At 43.9% G+C, this 16,308-nt stretch overlaps 1 protein-coding gene across 1 annotated transcript; it reads right to left on the bottom strand.

The window, feature by feature from the left end:
- Positions 1 to 14,033: 14,033 nt before the first annotated feature.
- On the bottom strand, positions 14,034 to 15,225 carry LRAT (lecithin retinol acyltransferase). Its single transcript, XM_074148159.1, has 2 exons — positions 14,686 to 15,225; positions 14,034 to 14,186 (listed from the first exon to the last, which is right to left on the bottom strand). The coding sequence occupies exons 1-2, from the start codon at positions 15,223 to 15,225 to the stop codon at positions 14,034 to 14,036; spliced, it is 693 nt and encodes a 230-aa protein (XP_074004260.1).
- Positions 15,226 to 16,308: the final 1,083 nt, after the last annotated feature.

Here is a 16,308-nt window from a genome sequence, read left to right as displayed (position 1 = left end):
CGGAGGGGCGGCCGTGGGGAGCTGGTGGGACGTCGCGTGCGGGCGTGGCCGCCGTCGGGGCGGGAGATCCGCCGCCTCAGAGCCCTTCCTGAGGGAGGGGGTCCGGCCGGTTGTCCGCATCCCCTCCCTCTTTCCTAAAGCTCAACGTTAGCTTGTCAGAACGCGGCTGGGGTTCTTTGTGTCTTTCGGCTTATATCTGCTTTTAAAAGGTGTATTTGAGCCTCCCGGGTATGTTGCTCTTGGAAGTCCCATCAAAACTGCTTTAATGGGCACACATCAAATGCACCAGTGTCAGAAAAGAGTGGGGGATTAGCTTGCAAGTGCCTCAATTTGTTGTTAGAAAAATGTTGTGGCCCACTTTCCCCGTCTGGCAAATGGAAGTTAAAGCCAAAATACTTCCACTGAAGACTTTTCCTTTTTCCTAAGATTTAAATGCTCAACTGGAGAATCCCAGAAACTTTTAACTTCAGGACGTGCAAATTCATCTTTATTATTAAGGTGTTTCAGAGCTTTTAGGAATCGAGTTTTAAATACGTACTGCCTTGAAATAGTCACAACTTCGTATTAGACATTTACGTATTAAAGTTCACTTAGTTTTCTACAGAGAAAGCTTATTACCTTTTTATTAATAATGGCACGATACAATAATCATGTATTTCACAAATTGCGTGTCTCTATTTAAAAGTTTGTGTGGCCAACATAGCGAAGCTATTGCCCTCGAGATTAAATTTCACCACCTTCTGGTTTCAGGTGTCTTTTTTTTTGACTACATCCAAATCAGCCACAAAGCCTCTGACGGGAATGAATATGGGGTATATTAAGCTAAATGAAGTTTGGGGTGTTTTGACTGCAGCTCAGTGTCCTTGTTTCCTTGGAGACTTCTCACTCCCTGGCAGAAAACTCCATGTGTCTCAGTTGTTACTGCTGGTGGAAAGTACTGAAAGAACTGAAAGAAAAATTCTCATCTAAGTGAAAAGAAAAAAAAACAAAAAACAAACCTCCAGGATTTTCTTTCTATTTCATGTAAGTGACATCTTCCTGGATAGGTTACCACGTACAGCCATTTCTGGGGACAAATGACTGCTGCTCTAGGATAGAGGAGCTGAAGAGCTGCTCAGCTGGGAATGTTAACCCATTCCAGCACTTAACAGCAGAAGTCTCAAGAGAAACTGCATATACAAATTTGACAGCAGATTTTTGTCTTCATGACATGACATGAATAAAAGAAAAAATCAGAATAAGCAAAAAGTGTTCAATGTCTGCGTTATTATCTATTATTAAAGTCAGACATAGGAACTAAAGACTCATTTGGTTTTCTGGCTGACCCCTGCCTCTCTAACAGAAACTAATGATCCTTTTCTTCCGTTGTTCCTCACATGCTAATTGGGTATCAGAGTTCTCACTACCTCCTTGCCCACAGGTGCTAGCTGCTTTTTTCTCTCTGACAGTCTAATTGTTCAGTATAATTAGGTTTCACTAAGAACAACTGTTTCTAACCTGTATTTGTCTTGGATTTGCTGCGACTTGTGATAAAGTCTGAGCTGAATATTTGAATTTTTTTTCTAATAAGACAATATTTACAGGGGAATACAGTATTTTCATTCAAGCAAGCAGTATATCTGATAACTTCAGGTCTTCAAAAAGGAGTTTGCACATTTGAAAGCTTCTCATGGTTAAATCAAAACTATATTCACCTCAGTGCTCTCTGAAGTGTTGCTTTTCTTGTATTACAATGAGCAGAATCCTCACCAAGCGAGTCTTTCAGTCAGTCTCCCATTTTAAAAAGTTAAGTTTAGTTACTTTTAACCTTTAACACAATGTGTAGTTCTATCAAGTTGGTTACAGTTGAGGGGATAAGCCACCTCTCTCCTCCTCCAGGCAGGCACTGCCCCTGGTGAGTTCTGCCTTGTTTTGATTTCTTCCCCTTGTGCTGGATTGCATTCTGCATTCAAAAGACGTATCTCACTCATTTTTCAGTAGCCATCGTTTGTATAAGTGTGGTAGAAGAAGGGCAATTAACATTTTAATTCCCATTTCTAGGGGTGACAACTTCACAGCAAAGGGATGGTTTCTCAGTTGTAATTTCTTTCTCTCTTCCTATACATACGTAAACACCACTCATCCAAATTAAGGCTGTATTTTAGTTCACTTATTTTTAATGGAGTTTAATTAAAGGATGGGAAAAAAGACCAGGCCCGGAACAGTGTTCGTTATTTATCAGACTATTTAGGTTTTTACTGCTTTATTGAATCACTACCTTACTACATAACTGTTTTAACTTTTAAACCTGATAAATAGAAACTTACTTTAGAATTATTTTATGAGAGTTACAGTATAATTTGCAGAAAGCATTTGGCACAAAATCTGGTTAGAAAATTACTTTAAATTGCAAATAATGTGCTATTTGCCCTAAAGCTTTATACAGTTCCTATTAACTCTGAGTTAGTTCCCTCATGAATGTCTTTTTGAAACTGTCACAAATCAGATGGATGAGGAACGAGGGCAGAGTCCTGCCAAGATTATGACATTTATTCCTTTGGCTAAATACGAAAACGTGAAAGGGGTCTTTTTCTTACAAGTCCTATTTTATAGCACTGCACCAGACGGTTGCTTTTCTTTTCCTTGTAAGTTATTTTAGGTAGCTGTAACACAGAAGTCCTTGATGTTTTTTAACTTCTGTTTCATTGGAATGCTAGCAAGCCCCAGCATATATATATATTCCTGGAGTGGGCTGTTACTGCAGTTGTGATATGCCTTAGTAGAAGCATAAGCTTTTTTTTTTTTTTTTTGTCAGTGTAGATTTTACTATGGCCTGGAGCAGGAAAAGAGGGTATGTAGTATTTCTGCACTCTTGACAGGTTTGATATGTAGGTAGTGGAAATACTTGAAAAGGAAGCAGACATCCTTTGAAGTTTCGACAAAGGTCTCTGTAGAAAACCTAGACATAATATGATTATAAATCTAATTATAGTAAGCTGTCTAGAAAGACTTAATTTCGGTCAATCAGTCCATTTGAGTTTGGGTTTCAGTTTATCAAGTAGCTGCAATGCTAAAAATGTTTAGTAGGATCCTCCTAACGAGGCGTCCCAGCGCCTGAAGGGTCTTTTTTTCTTGAAAGGTGCTGTTTGCTCTTATTCAGCTTTCTGCCTTAAAAGAGTTGCAATAATTTTTAACTATAAAATTACAAAATCTGATATTGCTGGAATAAGCATTTGGGGGAACAGAATACTAATCGCAGAGAAAACATCATACAGAATTGCTTTTTTTTTCTTTGATAAACGACTTTGAGGCACACATGCCACATGATTTTAAAATGAAGATATGCAATGTATATGGAAAAATGGATCCCAAAGCACATTCTGTCTTCACTTAGATAAGTATGTCAACAATTTCACTGATGTAAATGGAAGTAAATCAACTTCAGGCCAACATTGTTGAGTGCAGAGTGATATAAAATGTGCGTAACAAAGTGTGTAAAATTCCTCTGCTTGTTTTTTCCTCCATTGCCTCCAGAACTATAGTTTTTTGCTCCCTCTGTATCTCGCTCTAAAAACCCGAACCCTCTGTAACAAAGCTGTACCTTTAATCAGGGAGTGGAACGGCTGTTTTCTGGCAGTACAACTAACCCCTGGAGGGAAGGAGCAGATGAGAATCACTGAAAACAGTAACACTGCAAAGGGTTGATGGAAGAAAGGGTGAATGTCAGGGAACTGGAGGGAAGAAAGGATGGGAAGGAAGGAAGGGCCAAAGGAGATGGACAATCCTGTCCTGCCGTACTGCGGTCTTTTGATGCCCTACCATTACAGAATGCTTTCCCGTCTGCTTTTTAGGCAGACTTTTTAAATTAATGATGAAATGGCAGTATATCCTCTGCACATCTGTACAGCAGCAATTAAAGAGGTTTGGGGGTTTTAGTGCTTCTGAAAGTGGCTACTGCCCCGAGCAGCTGGAAACCAACATTTTCTTTCCACAAAGATGTGAAGCACAAAGATCTACGGGGTGGCCTTCCTTTCGTCACACCACTGGTGTCTCAGTCCTCACCAAAGAGCTCAAAAGGTCAGAGACTCTCAGTCACTGCTCATTTTTTTATTTCTCTGCAAATATTGTCAGAAAATACTTGAATTTAAGGTAGCTCCTGTGAAAGTCTTAGAGTGTGTTTCAGCATTGGAACCAAAGAGGCATCAGGCATCAAACTGTAAAGTCTTTGGTCATACTCGATCTGACCCAGACATGGAACTGGTAGTTTCCCAGGGAGGCTGAAGATTTTTATATCACATTACTTTTTGAATATTTAATAATTCTGGGGAATAAATTCTATTGAGTGCAACAGTGGAGAACAAGATTTAATTTTTACTTTTCCTAAATTTAAATATTTAAAATACCTTTATTGCGGTGTGAAAAGAGTCCACTCTTTCTTTAGGCTGTTCATATTTGGCTTTGAATTCCAGCTTATTCTGAGAATCCTAAAATACATTGATTTATCAAGCTCACATCCTTTTAATCTATAATCCAGCTGCTGTGAGCTGCTAACTACCTTTTAAGTCAGGAAACTCTGGACTGTCAATGCCAATTATAGTTAACTTACGATGCTTCTGTGTAATTTTCTTTATATTTTTCCTGAGGCTTTAAGGATATAGTGCTATGCTTGGAGATTAAGAAAGTCTGAAGTAATGTAACCTGTGGGTTTCTGTGTTTCTTTCATTCATATGTATGCACACATTTATATATGTATTTGTATATTATACACACATAGAATCCCATGACTTACCTTTGGGGTTTTTTATACTATTCACTAAGTACAGCTAACAGAATGATTTTTAAATGCTTTTCTGTATCTAGCTGTTGTCTTTCCTACAAAGCCTAGTGATAAAACCAAAATTGCAATGAAAAACTAAACCAAGAGCCACTACATTATGGGCAATATAAACAAAATCCATGTTACACAGTTTAACTGTTCCTTCCTGTTTTCTGGTTAGATGTTACAACAATGAAAGAGGAGATCAAAATCAGCATTTCTAAACCTACTGAGCAGTTACATCATCTTAGTAAACATCTGATTTACTCTTTTTTTGAATGTGAGTTTCACTGTTCCCAGTTTGCTGGAGATCTGCACAGTGCAGTTTCCTGAATGTGTGAGAGCCACTAGGTGGGAGTGTGTTATCTTAAAAGAAGGTTTGTCAACCCCAGCTGTTTTTAGCTGAAGGAGCTCTGCAGCTCCCTTTCCCCAGCATCCGAGATGCTGCCACACCATCCACACCATGTCAAACTGGTGACCGATTTGGGATTTTTCAATGCTGGGGAGACACAGCCTGCCTTGCTGCTCCTCAGGCCCAGGAGGACTCGAGCTGAAGCGAGGGCAAAGGCTTACTAGATGTTACACCCTCCAAAAAGCAGCTCTTGTATCCAAACAAGGACCACAAGCGCTCTGCATAAGCTAGTTATGTAGAAAGCCCCAAAGATCCAGGCTAAAAAAAATTCAGAGGATCACCATACTAACATACAAGCTAATAATTAAAAAAAAAAAGCCTTGTTAAAATATATCAAAAGCCAGGGATTTGCCAGAGAGAGAACTGACAGATGATTAAGATACATAAAGGCCCTTTTGAGAAAGATCAGACCATAGCAAAAACATTTTTTTAAATTGTTTTTTTTTAGCAATACAAAATTAATAGAGAAGTTTCCAAAGTAAGCCCATTCTTTCCTAGAGGAAAGACATCCTCACATTAGTCCTAAATGGAGGGATCGATAAAAAGCATTTTAGGACTGATGAGTAAACTCGAAGCAACAAAGTGACAAGACTGGGTATAGTCAAGTCTAAAGAAACTCCAGTGATGTTGGACTGAGAAGTGTAATGTGTAATAAATTTCTGAGGGCAGCCATGGTAGTAGAAGGATGGTGCCAAATGAGCTGCGTTTGCAGCACAAATTTATGGAAACTACAAAAAAATTTGACATCCACAGCAGGAATATCTGAGAGTTATAAGACTGTAAGTGGAAAAAATGAGCGCAAAATGATTATTCATTGTTCCCTGTAGTACAAGAAGGGGAGGGACAGCTAATGTAATCATCAGGCAGCCACTTTAAAATAAAGTGCTTTTTCATATGTCATAATTAGTCTTGCCATAGAACCTTTCAGAGGCCAGACAGATAAGCTGAAAAAGGAGTAAGACAGGTACACTTAAGGTAAGAGTATTAAACATGATGAAACGAATGCAAACTTTAAAGCTGGAAGTTGGTTATTGCTGCTTACTGAAATTTTTGAGACTATTTCAAGACTGCCCGTAGCCATGCCCAGTCACTAAGTGCTCACTGGTGAAGATGAGGTAAAGAAGGTGAAAAACCTTTGGCTATTTCCAAGTTCATTCCTCTGTTCCTACAGTGTTGAAAAAGTTGGCCCTCATCTATAAGCTCAAGGCTCTCAAAGGTAATTGTTAACAGTGTCTGGTTGTCTTGCTGCGGCTCTGGATTGAGAGTTCGGTTTTCCTAAAGCTTAACGGGAGTAGTTGTGTTCACAGAAAAAGATCTCAGAAGCCAGCTGAAGAGTCCTTTGCCTAGACTGCAAAAAAAAAAAAAAAAAGAGGTAGAAACACTGGTGGCAGCGCAGAAGCAGCCTGTCTGCAGGCAACTGTCTGAATAGATTTGAAGAACTACAAAAAAATAACGCTGCATAGTTTATTACCTGTAAGATTTTTCAAATCATAATTCACTGTAAAGTTCATAGTAATCGGGGGTTCATTTATGAATATCATTATTAAATTTCCACAGGTAGAAGATTTTGGGGAGGTCAGGGAATGGGGGGCAATACTTAATCTTGCTCTCTATGATGACAGTTGACAAAGCTCCTGTTGAATTTAGCTCAAAGAAATATAACTCAATGATGCTGTTGCAATAAAGAAGCTTGGAGTACTACTTACTCAGTTGCTGAGAACCTGTCCTAGTGGGATAATTTTTAAATATTCAGTGCTAGTAAAGGGATAATTTGTTAAGTAGTTTCTTTTTTTTTTATTTATTAGGATCAAATGGGTTTTGTATAAACAGATGTCTTGCTCACATCCCATATTCCCTTCCTGCTCAGTGATACAGTGAGCTCACAATTTATGTCACAAATCCAGTGTCTTTCCCATAAGGACAGACTGTTCTTGCAAGCACAAATTTGTATTAATTGCAGGATTGAGTACTGTTTCTAAGGGAGCTGTTAACACAAACATTCCCCAAACTGAAAAATGCAAACTAGAAAGTTACTGAGGGAAAGTAATTTCTATAACTGGTCTGGGTGGATATTTTCAGTTTGCTTGTAAAAAACCTCTTTGCAAGTCATAAAAACCTCATTATAATTTTGAAACACATTTCATGACTATGCATCAGGTCTACTGCCTGTGCAATTCTCAATGCTTTAATAGTATTAGAGTTACTGGAATTGTTCAAAGACATCAGAAATAGAAACACTCCGTTCCTCACTGGAATTTCGGTTCACTGGCCAAGCAGAATTACTGCTTTCTCCAGGCAAGTTTTCGCAAGGGCATTATTCCCAGTCCACACCCTGACTGTAAATACGTGATGGGATTGTCATTCTAAAATAGCGACTTGTACAACAGAGGGGTTCTTCCTTACATACAGTGTGACCAAACCTACTTGCTGTCAGAAATTGGGAGTAATAACTAAAGGAAAATAAAAAGCTGTCTTTACCACCCAGTCGTCAGTGCTAAATGGCTGATGTGCTGGAGGAAGAGATGTGACTTCTGCCTCTATTTGTCAAGGCCACGTCCTAGCTTATTGCACGTTTGGATTTCCAGAGGAGCTGAGTTTTGTGCACATGCTGAGCTTGAGGAAGGATTGAGGAATGGGACATGGCAATGTGGCTGTGGATATCACGGGCTACATCTTCACTTATACTTTAGGCATTGCCAGCCTTACACGCTTGCCGATCTGAGGTGATTCTCAGCCCTGATTGAGGCCTTCAGGCTCCTCTTCCAAAGCTTAGGAAGAGTTAGATAACGTTGGGAAGGTCTCCTCAGGAACCGGCAGAGCTGGAACCTCTGTAAAGTAACCCGTGAATAAAATGGCTTGGGATGGGATTTAAACAGTGTGGGGCATATCTGCCTGATTCAAAGCTCCTGCTTCAGGTGAGTTGGTATGGCTATGGCTGCAAAACAGGACAGGATCACGAGGTACTACCTGTTCAGGCTCCAAAAGCGACAGAGCTGTGACAGCATGATGCTGAACCAAACAGCTCCATCCCCTTGGGCTAAATGTCGTTCTACGTTTTTCACAGCTATGCTGTTTCTGGTTCTGGAGGCAACTGAGTCATCGCTGGCTCCAGGCTACTTACACAGTGCTCTGCCATGTCATTTAGACAGACTCAAAATGAATGTGGTTGAAATCAGGGGCCTCCCTCCTCCTGGGCATTCACTTGGAGCTATGTACAATCTTGTCTGCAAACAGAAATAGCAAAAGTTAACTCTGTTTAATATCTAACTCTAATCTTTCCACCAGGGGTGCAGGAGAGCTCTCATTATCTTCACACCCACATTTCTTCACTTTTGACTAGAATTAATTACTAACTTCTTACCTACTGTGTGGCAGTAGCAGACCCACCCCTCCCTGTGTTTCTGTGCAGCACTAAATGGAAATGTGCAGGTACTTTCTGCAAAATTGCAAGGCACACAGGTGCAAATCTGAGCTGGGTCTAAGACTATGCAAGAAGCAGAAGATAAGGTGGCTTGGCAAGTTTAGCAGAGCATAATCCTTCATTTGCGTGCATTCTTAATTGTATAAAATAGTATACCTCCTTAGCCTCACAGAAAACTCCGGTTTCACAGGCAGGGAAGTTGCCTTCTTAAGGAACCATGCATTTTTTTTATTTGGTATGTCCAATGCGAGGCACCCACAACCTTCTGCAGATATCAACCGAGTCTTGGAGCTGGCCAGAAAACAGAGGTGGTTATTGTCCCAGTTATAGAAATGGGAAAGAATTAAAAAAATAGAAACTGTAAGGCAATAGTTAGAGAGGTACAGAGGGTATCTGCTTTAACTAAGAGTGTTTGCTTTCACTAAAACAACAATGCAGCAAACAGCAAACCTTTGATCTAACCTGATAGTCTCTCCTTTATTTTTTTTTTTACCTGAAAGTTTTCTGAATGGCTGCAGTTTGTGTTGTGGCAAGTCAGAAATGTCCCAGCCTTAGCATTTCTAGTTCCTGGCTGCATTTAGGGATCTAGTTCCCACTTGGAACCTCACTGGGGCCCATAGACCATGAGAAGCAACACCACCCTTGGAGGGGGCAAATATGCAGAGCCCAAACAGAGCCTGTTCCAACAGAATGGCAAGAGATCCATTTTCTCCTTCTAACTCAAAGCCACAGGTGTGGTTCACAGGTGTGTATCAATGCTTGATAACCCTTTTGGTGAAGAAATTTTTCCTAATACCCATCCTGAACATCCCCTGGTGCAACTTGAGGCGACAAAGAAGATGGACCCCAGCCCATTTTATTTACTAGGTTAGATAACGGCCTGTGGCATTAATGGCATACCTCTTAATTTAAGGGAAGGCAAGTTAATCCATTTCATCTCAGCCCTAACATGCAACCCCGTCTCAAGCCCCCTAACATCCAGCTGGGGACAGGAGAGCAAACACATCACTGTGCCCAGTGTGCCCAACTAAGCGGCATCTGAGTCTTCAAAGGCACTCACCTCTGCATTCACTGACTGGTCCTTCGGCACACTTAACATGCCCTGCCCTTGTAAAGTAAAATAAACCTATGTTATCTGCCTCCTGCACTTTCACTTGCTTGTTCAGACCAAGCACCTCGGTGTAGGTGACTATGCAGCTGATTTGCTCCAAATCACACTGTCACAGAGCAGCCACGGACTGTTTTTCAATTCACAGATATGGAAACAAGGTCACAGGGCTAAATAAAATTCCCTAATAATCAGGAAAAATATTAAAAAGCTAAAGAACATCTTACAGAAAGTTTTCTACTCTATGAGGCACAGAAACAGTAAACACAAATGACCAGTTTTGCCACAGACAGAACTGTGGTACTGCAATCAACGTAATTCTGATTTAAACCTCCTAAAGATCACCCCCTTTCCCCCCCTTCCCCTACAGTCTGAGCACTCAGGACCATATCTTATGTGTTTCCTTGACTTCAGAAGTGAAGCTAAGCCACAAAATACAACACAGAATTGATTTTTAAGAAATTATGGCAAAAATAGCTGCCAAATACTTTCCATGATCTATTCCTACAGCAGAGGAGATAATTTCTTTTACCAACACAGTAGATCTGAAAGGTTTCTGTAAGGCTTACAGGAGAGTGCAATGCACTACAGCAAAGAGCCTCAAACCTACTAAGGTTTTGTATCTTCATTTCCCATCAGCAAGCCCATTCAGGACAGCTAAGTGCTCAGGGGAATCGGGTCCTAAGCTATTACAAAGCATAAGGAGCAAAAGGCTCCTAGAGTCACCTGAGAACTTTTTTTTTTTTTTAATTTCAGTGGATAAAGGAGATGCTAACTAACGACTGCCTAACACAGTTCTTTATCATTCAGTGGTGTGTGACGCTTTATTTAATGTGAGAACATGCAATAAATAATACAACACCATATTACTTCTAGAGATCACAGTTCTAATGTTTCTTGTTGCTGCAGCTTGCTTTCTAAAACCTGTCTGGACGATGTCAAGTCACACACAAGTTTAATTCCCTCTTCCCCACCCCCTCAGACTTTAACAAGTATAGCTATGATTTTGTTTTCATTAAAAGCCTCAATGGTATTTATATGTAGCATTCTCCTTCAGCACAGGAGGACCCAAAGGTGAAATCAAGCAGCAGATGACTGTTCACCACAAAATGAGTAATCATTTATGTTCCAAGCTAAAATAAATATAAACAGAAAGCTCACTGTTCTAATGTCTTCATTTAGCAACTTTCTTCTTTTTTTTCTTTTAAACACAGGTTTTGTAAAAACATTTCGAACCTTGTGAATGCTCATTTTATTTTTGTTTTCTTTGGAAAGCCTGAAGTGAAACATCTATCCTCTTAACTTGATGTCTTCGCTACTTGCCTTTCCCAGTGGCGCAGGGGTGATGGTTATACTGCTCCATTACATATTCTGGTTTAACCACACAGCTTTTCAAAACAGCCCCACCACTAAAATGAGCTGCAGTTCTAGATTTACACTCCCCATCACCGTCACTTACAGCTCCCGATGAACAATTTCACCTCTAAGCACACACATTTCCGAACAGCTGAACTGCTCCACAGTTTTCTGTGTTTTTCTTATTATAACTAGCTCCTTCATTTCAACTGCATCACAGTTGAGCTCAAGTCTGAAACGCAATGCTCCACCTAGGGCAAGTGCTTATTTTTACTCAAGTAATTACAGAAAAAAAGTTGACACTGACATTTACCAAAATATTTCAGAGCACAACCACCACCCGCTGAGCTGAACATGAGAATTCATGCCTGCTAGTCTTGTTTTTTCCCTCAGAGTATGACTGATTTGACTCATGCCTGACTCTAACAAAATTTCCAGATCTCTGCTAGGATTGTAGTTGGTAGGAAAAACTCCTAAACATGCAGCTGGATTTCTCTTCTTATGCCCACACTATGACTTGTCTTTGATGAAAGGATAGAGCAAGACATTCTAGACCATTTTGTAAGCTTAAAACTTTACATGTTGAAGGAGAATTCTTTACTAATACAGCTGGACGTCTGCAAGGAACAGCTTTCATTTCTTTCAGAGACACCTGTGAAAATCCCAGTTTAGTCCCCAGTCTAATCTGGAGGCTTCTTGCTCAACAGCGTTAGCAAAGGGGGAGCATTGGTCCTTTGATATTAAAGCCAGAGCAGGAATATTTCTCTGCCTTCCAACAATCCCACTTATGATTTGGTTACTGGTCATGACCCCATTATTTATTGTATAAGCGAATCATAAGAATTACTGGAATTCTTATAAATCCCAAGTAAATAAAGGGGAAAAGAAAAGCCCACCTGTAATCAGACACCATGTAACTGCATGTTAATGGACTGTTCAGTGCCCTACTGGGATGTGTTAGAGAAATGCTATAGCATTATGCTCAATTTCAAGAGGCCGGTAGACATTTTTAAATGAATAAATTCTCTTTATATAATTACAGTAATGACTACAGTTCATACCTTATGCACAGCAAGTAAAAAAAAACCACACTGGAATTTATGTAAATATTATTAACGCATACACTATGAAAACGCAATTCATGTTAATTAAAAAACACCTTAATTTTGAAAGTTTACCAGAAACAGTTACACTGAGCATTTCCATCTTTGAAAGCAGAACAGAAGTTGTTTACAAGGATCCAAAAGGAATTGATATCCAGCTGCTTGGAGCTGGGCTGCAGACTGAACGTGTACTGAAAGCTGGGCTGAAATCCCCTCTCGGCTGATGGCAGCAGCAGCCGCCGTGCTGCTGTTTCCTACGAGCCTGGAATTTCACCCCAGTCTTTACATTCTTCGTCGGTTATAGTGGAGCAGCCAGAAGAAAGATGATTAGAGAGCAGCCAAGTAGACTCACAGTTCAAGAATCCAGTCTTCAAGCAGCTGTAAGGTCTAGGGGAAGGAGAAGGGGGTTTACAGCACAGTTAAAATGAGTCTCTCTAAAAAATGGGGAAAGTGGCCGCTTCAGTAGCGGAACTGATGACAGGATACTGAATACCACTCACAGAAAGAAGCAAATCTGAGTTTCAGTCCCTGGTGAAACCACCTCATCGTATTTGCCTTTGACTAGAAAGGAAGGCAAGCGTTGCGTGTGAATATGTAAGTGCGTGTATCACATGCAAGGCATTCCAGGAGCCGAGCGATTTCTCTGCATACATCAAGACATTGGTAAGGAAAAAAAAAAAAAAAGCAAAGGTTTTTAGCACTCAAACAATTGGCTAGATGCACTTGATTTCAAATCCAACTTTACACATTCTCGATAAACAGAAAGGCTTCAACATTGAAGACGACACTTTTTTAGCACCAACTGTTGGCTTGCAAGTGAATACTTATTTGCAAGAGACGAGTATAGAAAGACACGTTATCTTCCACTGAGAGGCATCTTGTCTTAAGGCAATATCCAAAATGACAATATAGCCACCACAGAAACTGCTCCAACAATCCCACAGGGGTCCCATCGCTGAGGAAAGGTAGGAACTAAACTGGCATCTGTCCTACTCCTCCCCACCATGTGCCCTGTAACGCTGGAAATTTCCAACATTTGTATGTCGCTAGTTGTTATAAAGCAAGCTAGTTTCTTCCTGTACCCCCTGAAACCCTCTGTAGCCGCTTATATTAGCTATACCAACCACTGTCAGTAGCAAGGAAAATGCTGAGGAATTGCTGTCTTTCCTTACCACTAACCCAATTAAAAAGTTGTTCAATATGATAGCAAGCGTTGACACAATTAATACGAATGAGAGATCTGTCACCATTTCCCAGAAGGGAAATGACTGTAGCCAATCCAGCCAGATGTGCTCCTGCAGCACCCAGCCTAGAGCTGGTTTTTCTTCTTTGCTGTCAAAAAGAGTCAGTTTACTTACTTGTATCTCCACTAAAGAGTATTTTAGGAATGGAGACAGTAACTTCTGAATATACACTAAATCTGTCAAAGTGAGAGGTAAGTAGTTTGTCCTCAATATCCAGCACTTTGTGGAACTCCATCGTCCATTTTTATTAATAGTTACGGCGCCCAGGTATGCAGTTAAGAAGTTGAAGACCATGGAGAATATAACCAGAGTCACTTATGGCTAAAGGCAAGGAGCAGAACTGCATCGCAACCCTACTTTTTTTATGATTTAAAGGTGTGTTAAAATGTACCAACTGAGATTTTCAGGAAATCTATTATTTGGCTTACACAGTAAGCTATGCCTTGTGCACTGTATTCTAGACAAAGTTGTATTTAAAAACGGCACACAAGGTTAAGAAACTTTACGAGACGCTGATGAATAATCTGTGCTTTCATAAATACAGTAGTGTACATCCTATGTACAGACGCTGGCCACGCGCCTCCGGGAAGGCCGTTAGCCGGCCATCCACAGAAAGAAGGGGATGAAGATAGTCGGGAGCGTGGTGGAGGGTGCCAAACCTAGGCAGACTATTGATGCTAATCCCACAAGCACCGAAGCGAGAACACTCCTCTGGTCCCGAATGATCATCTTCACAGTCTCACAGAACTGGGGGGGGGGGGAAAGAAAAAAGGAACAGATCAGGATTAAAGAGGAAAGCTTTAGATGCCGGCTCTCTCCCTGACAGACCAGCGGCTGCTGCCCCAGCTCTCAGACGGGCTCTCTGGAGCGAAGAGCGAGTCGGGCACCGACTCAACACCCCACCTCCCGCCCCGCGGCTCCGGCGGGAGCGAGTAACTTCTGAGCGTTTTAAGAGCATATTAATTAATTGCCTTAGGAATTCCGCCCCGCTCGCCTCGCCTCTCGAAGCCAGCGGAGGCCGGGCCGCCCGCCCTTCCCTGCGGCCCCGCACCGGCGGCCGTGCCCGCCAGCTCCGGCCGTGCCCGGCGGGCGGTACCGACGGGGCGGCGGCTCCCGGGGCCCGTGGCGGCGGCTGACCTAGTTCTGGGGGGGCGGCGGAGCGCCCGGGAAGGGCAGAGCCGCCCCCTGCCCCGCCGCCTCTCCCGGCAGCGGCTCCCCGCGGGGCTGCCCGGCGGCCGGGCCGTACCTTGTCGGTCTGGAAGCTGACGGGGGCTCCGTATCGGCAGTAGGTGACGAAGTGCTCGCAGTTGTTCCACAGCAGGCTGTAGGCCGTGGCGCCCACCAGCTTCTCCGCCCGGCGGGCCGCCTCCTCGCTGCCCAGCACCTGGTCCTCGAAGAGCCGGTCCATGTGGTTGACCAGGATGCTGCCGCCGTAGGCGAAGTCCTCCACCGTGTCCACCCGGATGCTGGCCATTTTGGTGATGACGCCCAGGATGAGCCTCTTGTTGGTCACCACTTGCTGGATCTGCCGGCGGTCGCCGGTGAGGGCGGGCAGGATGTCGGGCATCAGGTGGGCGACGCGGTTCTCGCCCAGGTAGATGCCGAAGTGGATGAAGAGTGTGCGGGGCACCTCCAGCAGGTCGCCCCGCTTGAAGCAGCTGGTGTCGTAGTAGCCGGGGGCCGGCGGCGGTTCCCCCCCGGAGCCCGCGGACAGGGGACGGACGTGGACGAGGAGCAGCAGCTTCTCCAGCAGCAGCGAGGCCGCCTGCGGCACCGGGTTCTTCATGGTCGGCTGGGATGGGGGGGTGGTGGAGAGCCCTGGCCGCCGCCGAGCAGCCCCCGCCGCCCGGCCCCGCTTTTCTAGGCTACCGGGCGGGGCGGGGCGGGCACCCGGGCCAGCCCACCGGCGGAGCGGCCGCCCCGGGGAGCGGCCGGGATTTATTGGGGAGCGCACCGCAGCCCAGCCGGCACCTCCCGGCCCCGGTGCCGCCCGCAGGTCTCCCCAGCCTGCCCAGGTACAAGGGCCAGGGAAAAGCGCGTTCGAAGCCCCAGCAGCAGGAGGGAGGGCCGCCGGGGCGGCAGCCGCTAGGTTCACCTTCGCCCCCCTAACGGCGGGGCGAGGGGGCGAGCGGCGCCCGGCCCGGAGGCGGGGGGCTGCGGCGATGCTCGCTCGGCGGCGGGAGAAGGGAGCGGAGCGGAGGCTCCTAAGCGCGCCTTTCTTCCTCGGAAGAAAACAGGTCCCGGAGGAAGAAAGGGGAAGTCACATTTATAAATTGACTCGCCCGGAAGGTCCGTCAGCTAAGAAAGAGTGGGAAAAGGCAGGGAAGCATTCCCGTGCGTTTTGTTTCATGCTAATCCATTATGCAAATGGCTAAATCCCGGCAACAGAGCCCACAAAAGAGCAGCCCTGTCAGGTCAACAAAGCCGCCCCGTCTGGGGCTAATAAGTTTCAGTAGCCGAGCAAATTCCCGCCCCCCTCCCTCCCCGGGACTGCGGGATGATGGATGGGACAGACATTCATCTTACCTGGAAGATGACAGGGCCCAGAGAGCGGCAGGGGAAGGGGACCCCTCACCCGCCGCGGCTGCAGCCTTTCACCGCGCCCCCGCCGCCTCGCCTCGCCCCGGCCCGCTGCCATTGCCTTTTGTCGGTGCCGCAGCCGCTCCTGCAGCTTTCCCCTCTGTGAGAAATTCGGAGTGGGAAGGGGGGGTTGGGTGTGGGAAGCAATGCTGGCGAAGAAGTTGTTTGTCAGAGCATCTTCCCCCAAACCCAGGCTCTAAAGCTGCCAACTTGCCTGATCTGTCCTCCTGCAGGTTGTAGACACTCGGGCAAGCACCGCAACATACGCTGTGCCAAAACCAAAAGGGAA

This window comes from Numenius arquata, chromosome 5, assembly GCF_964106895.1.
Source record: "Numenius arquata chromosome 5, bNumArq3.hap1.1, whole genome shotgun sequence".
Classification (NCBI taxonomy): Eukaryota; Metazoa; Chordata; class Aves; order Charadriiformes; family Scolopacidae; genus Numenius; species Numenius arquata.
This window is presented reverse-complemented; position numbering and strand designations above follow the sequence as displayed.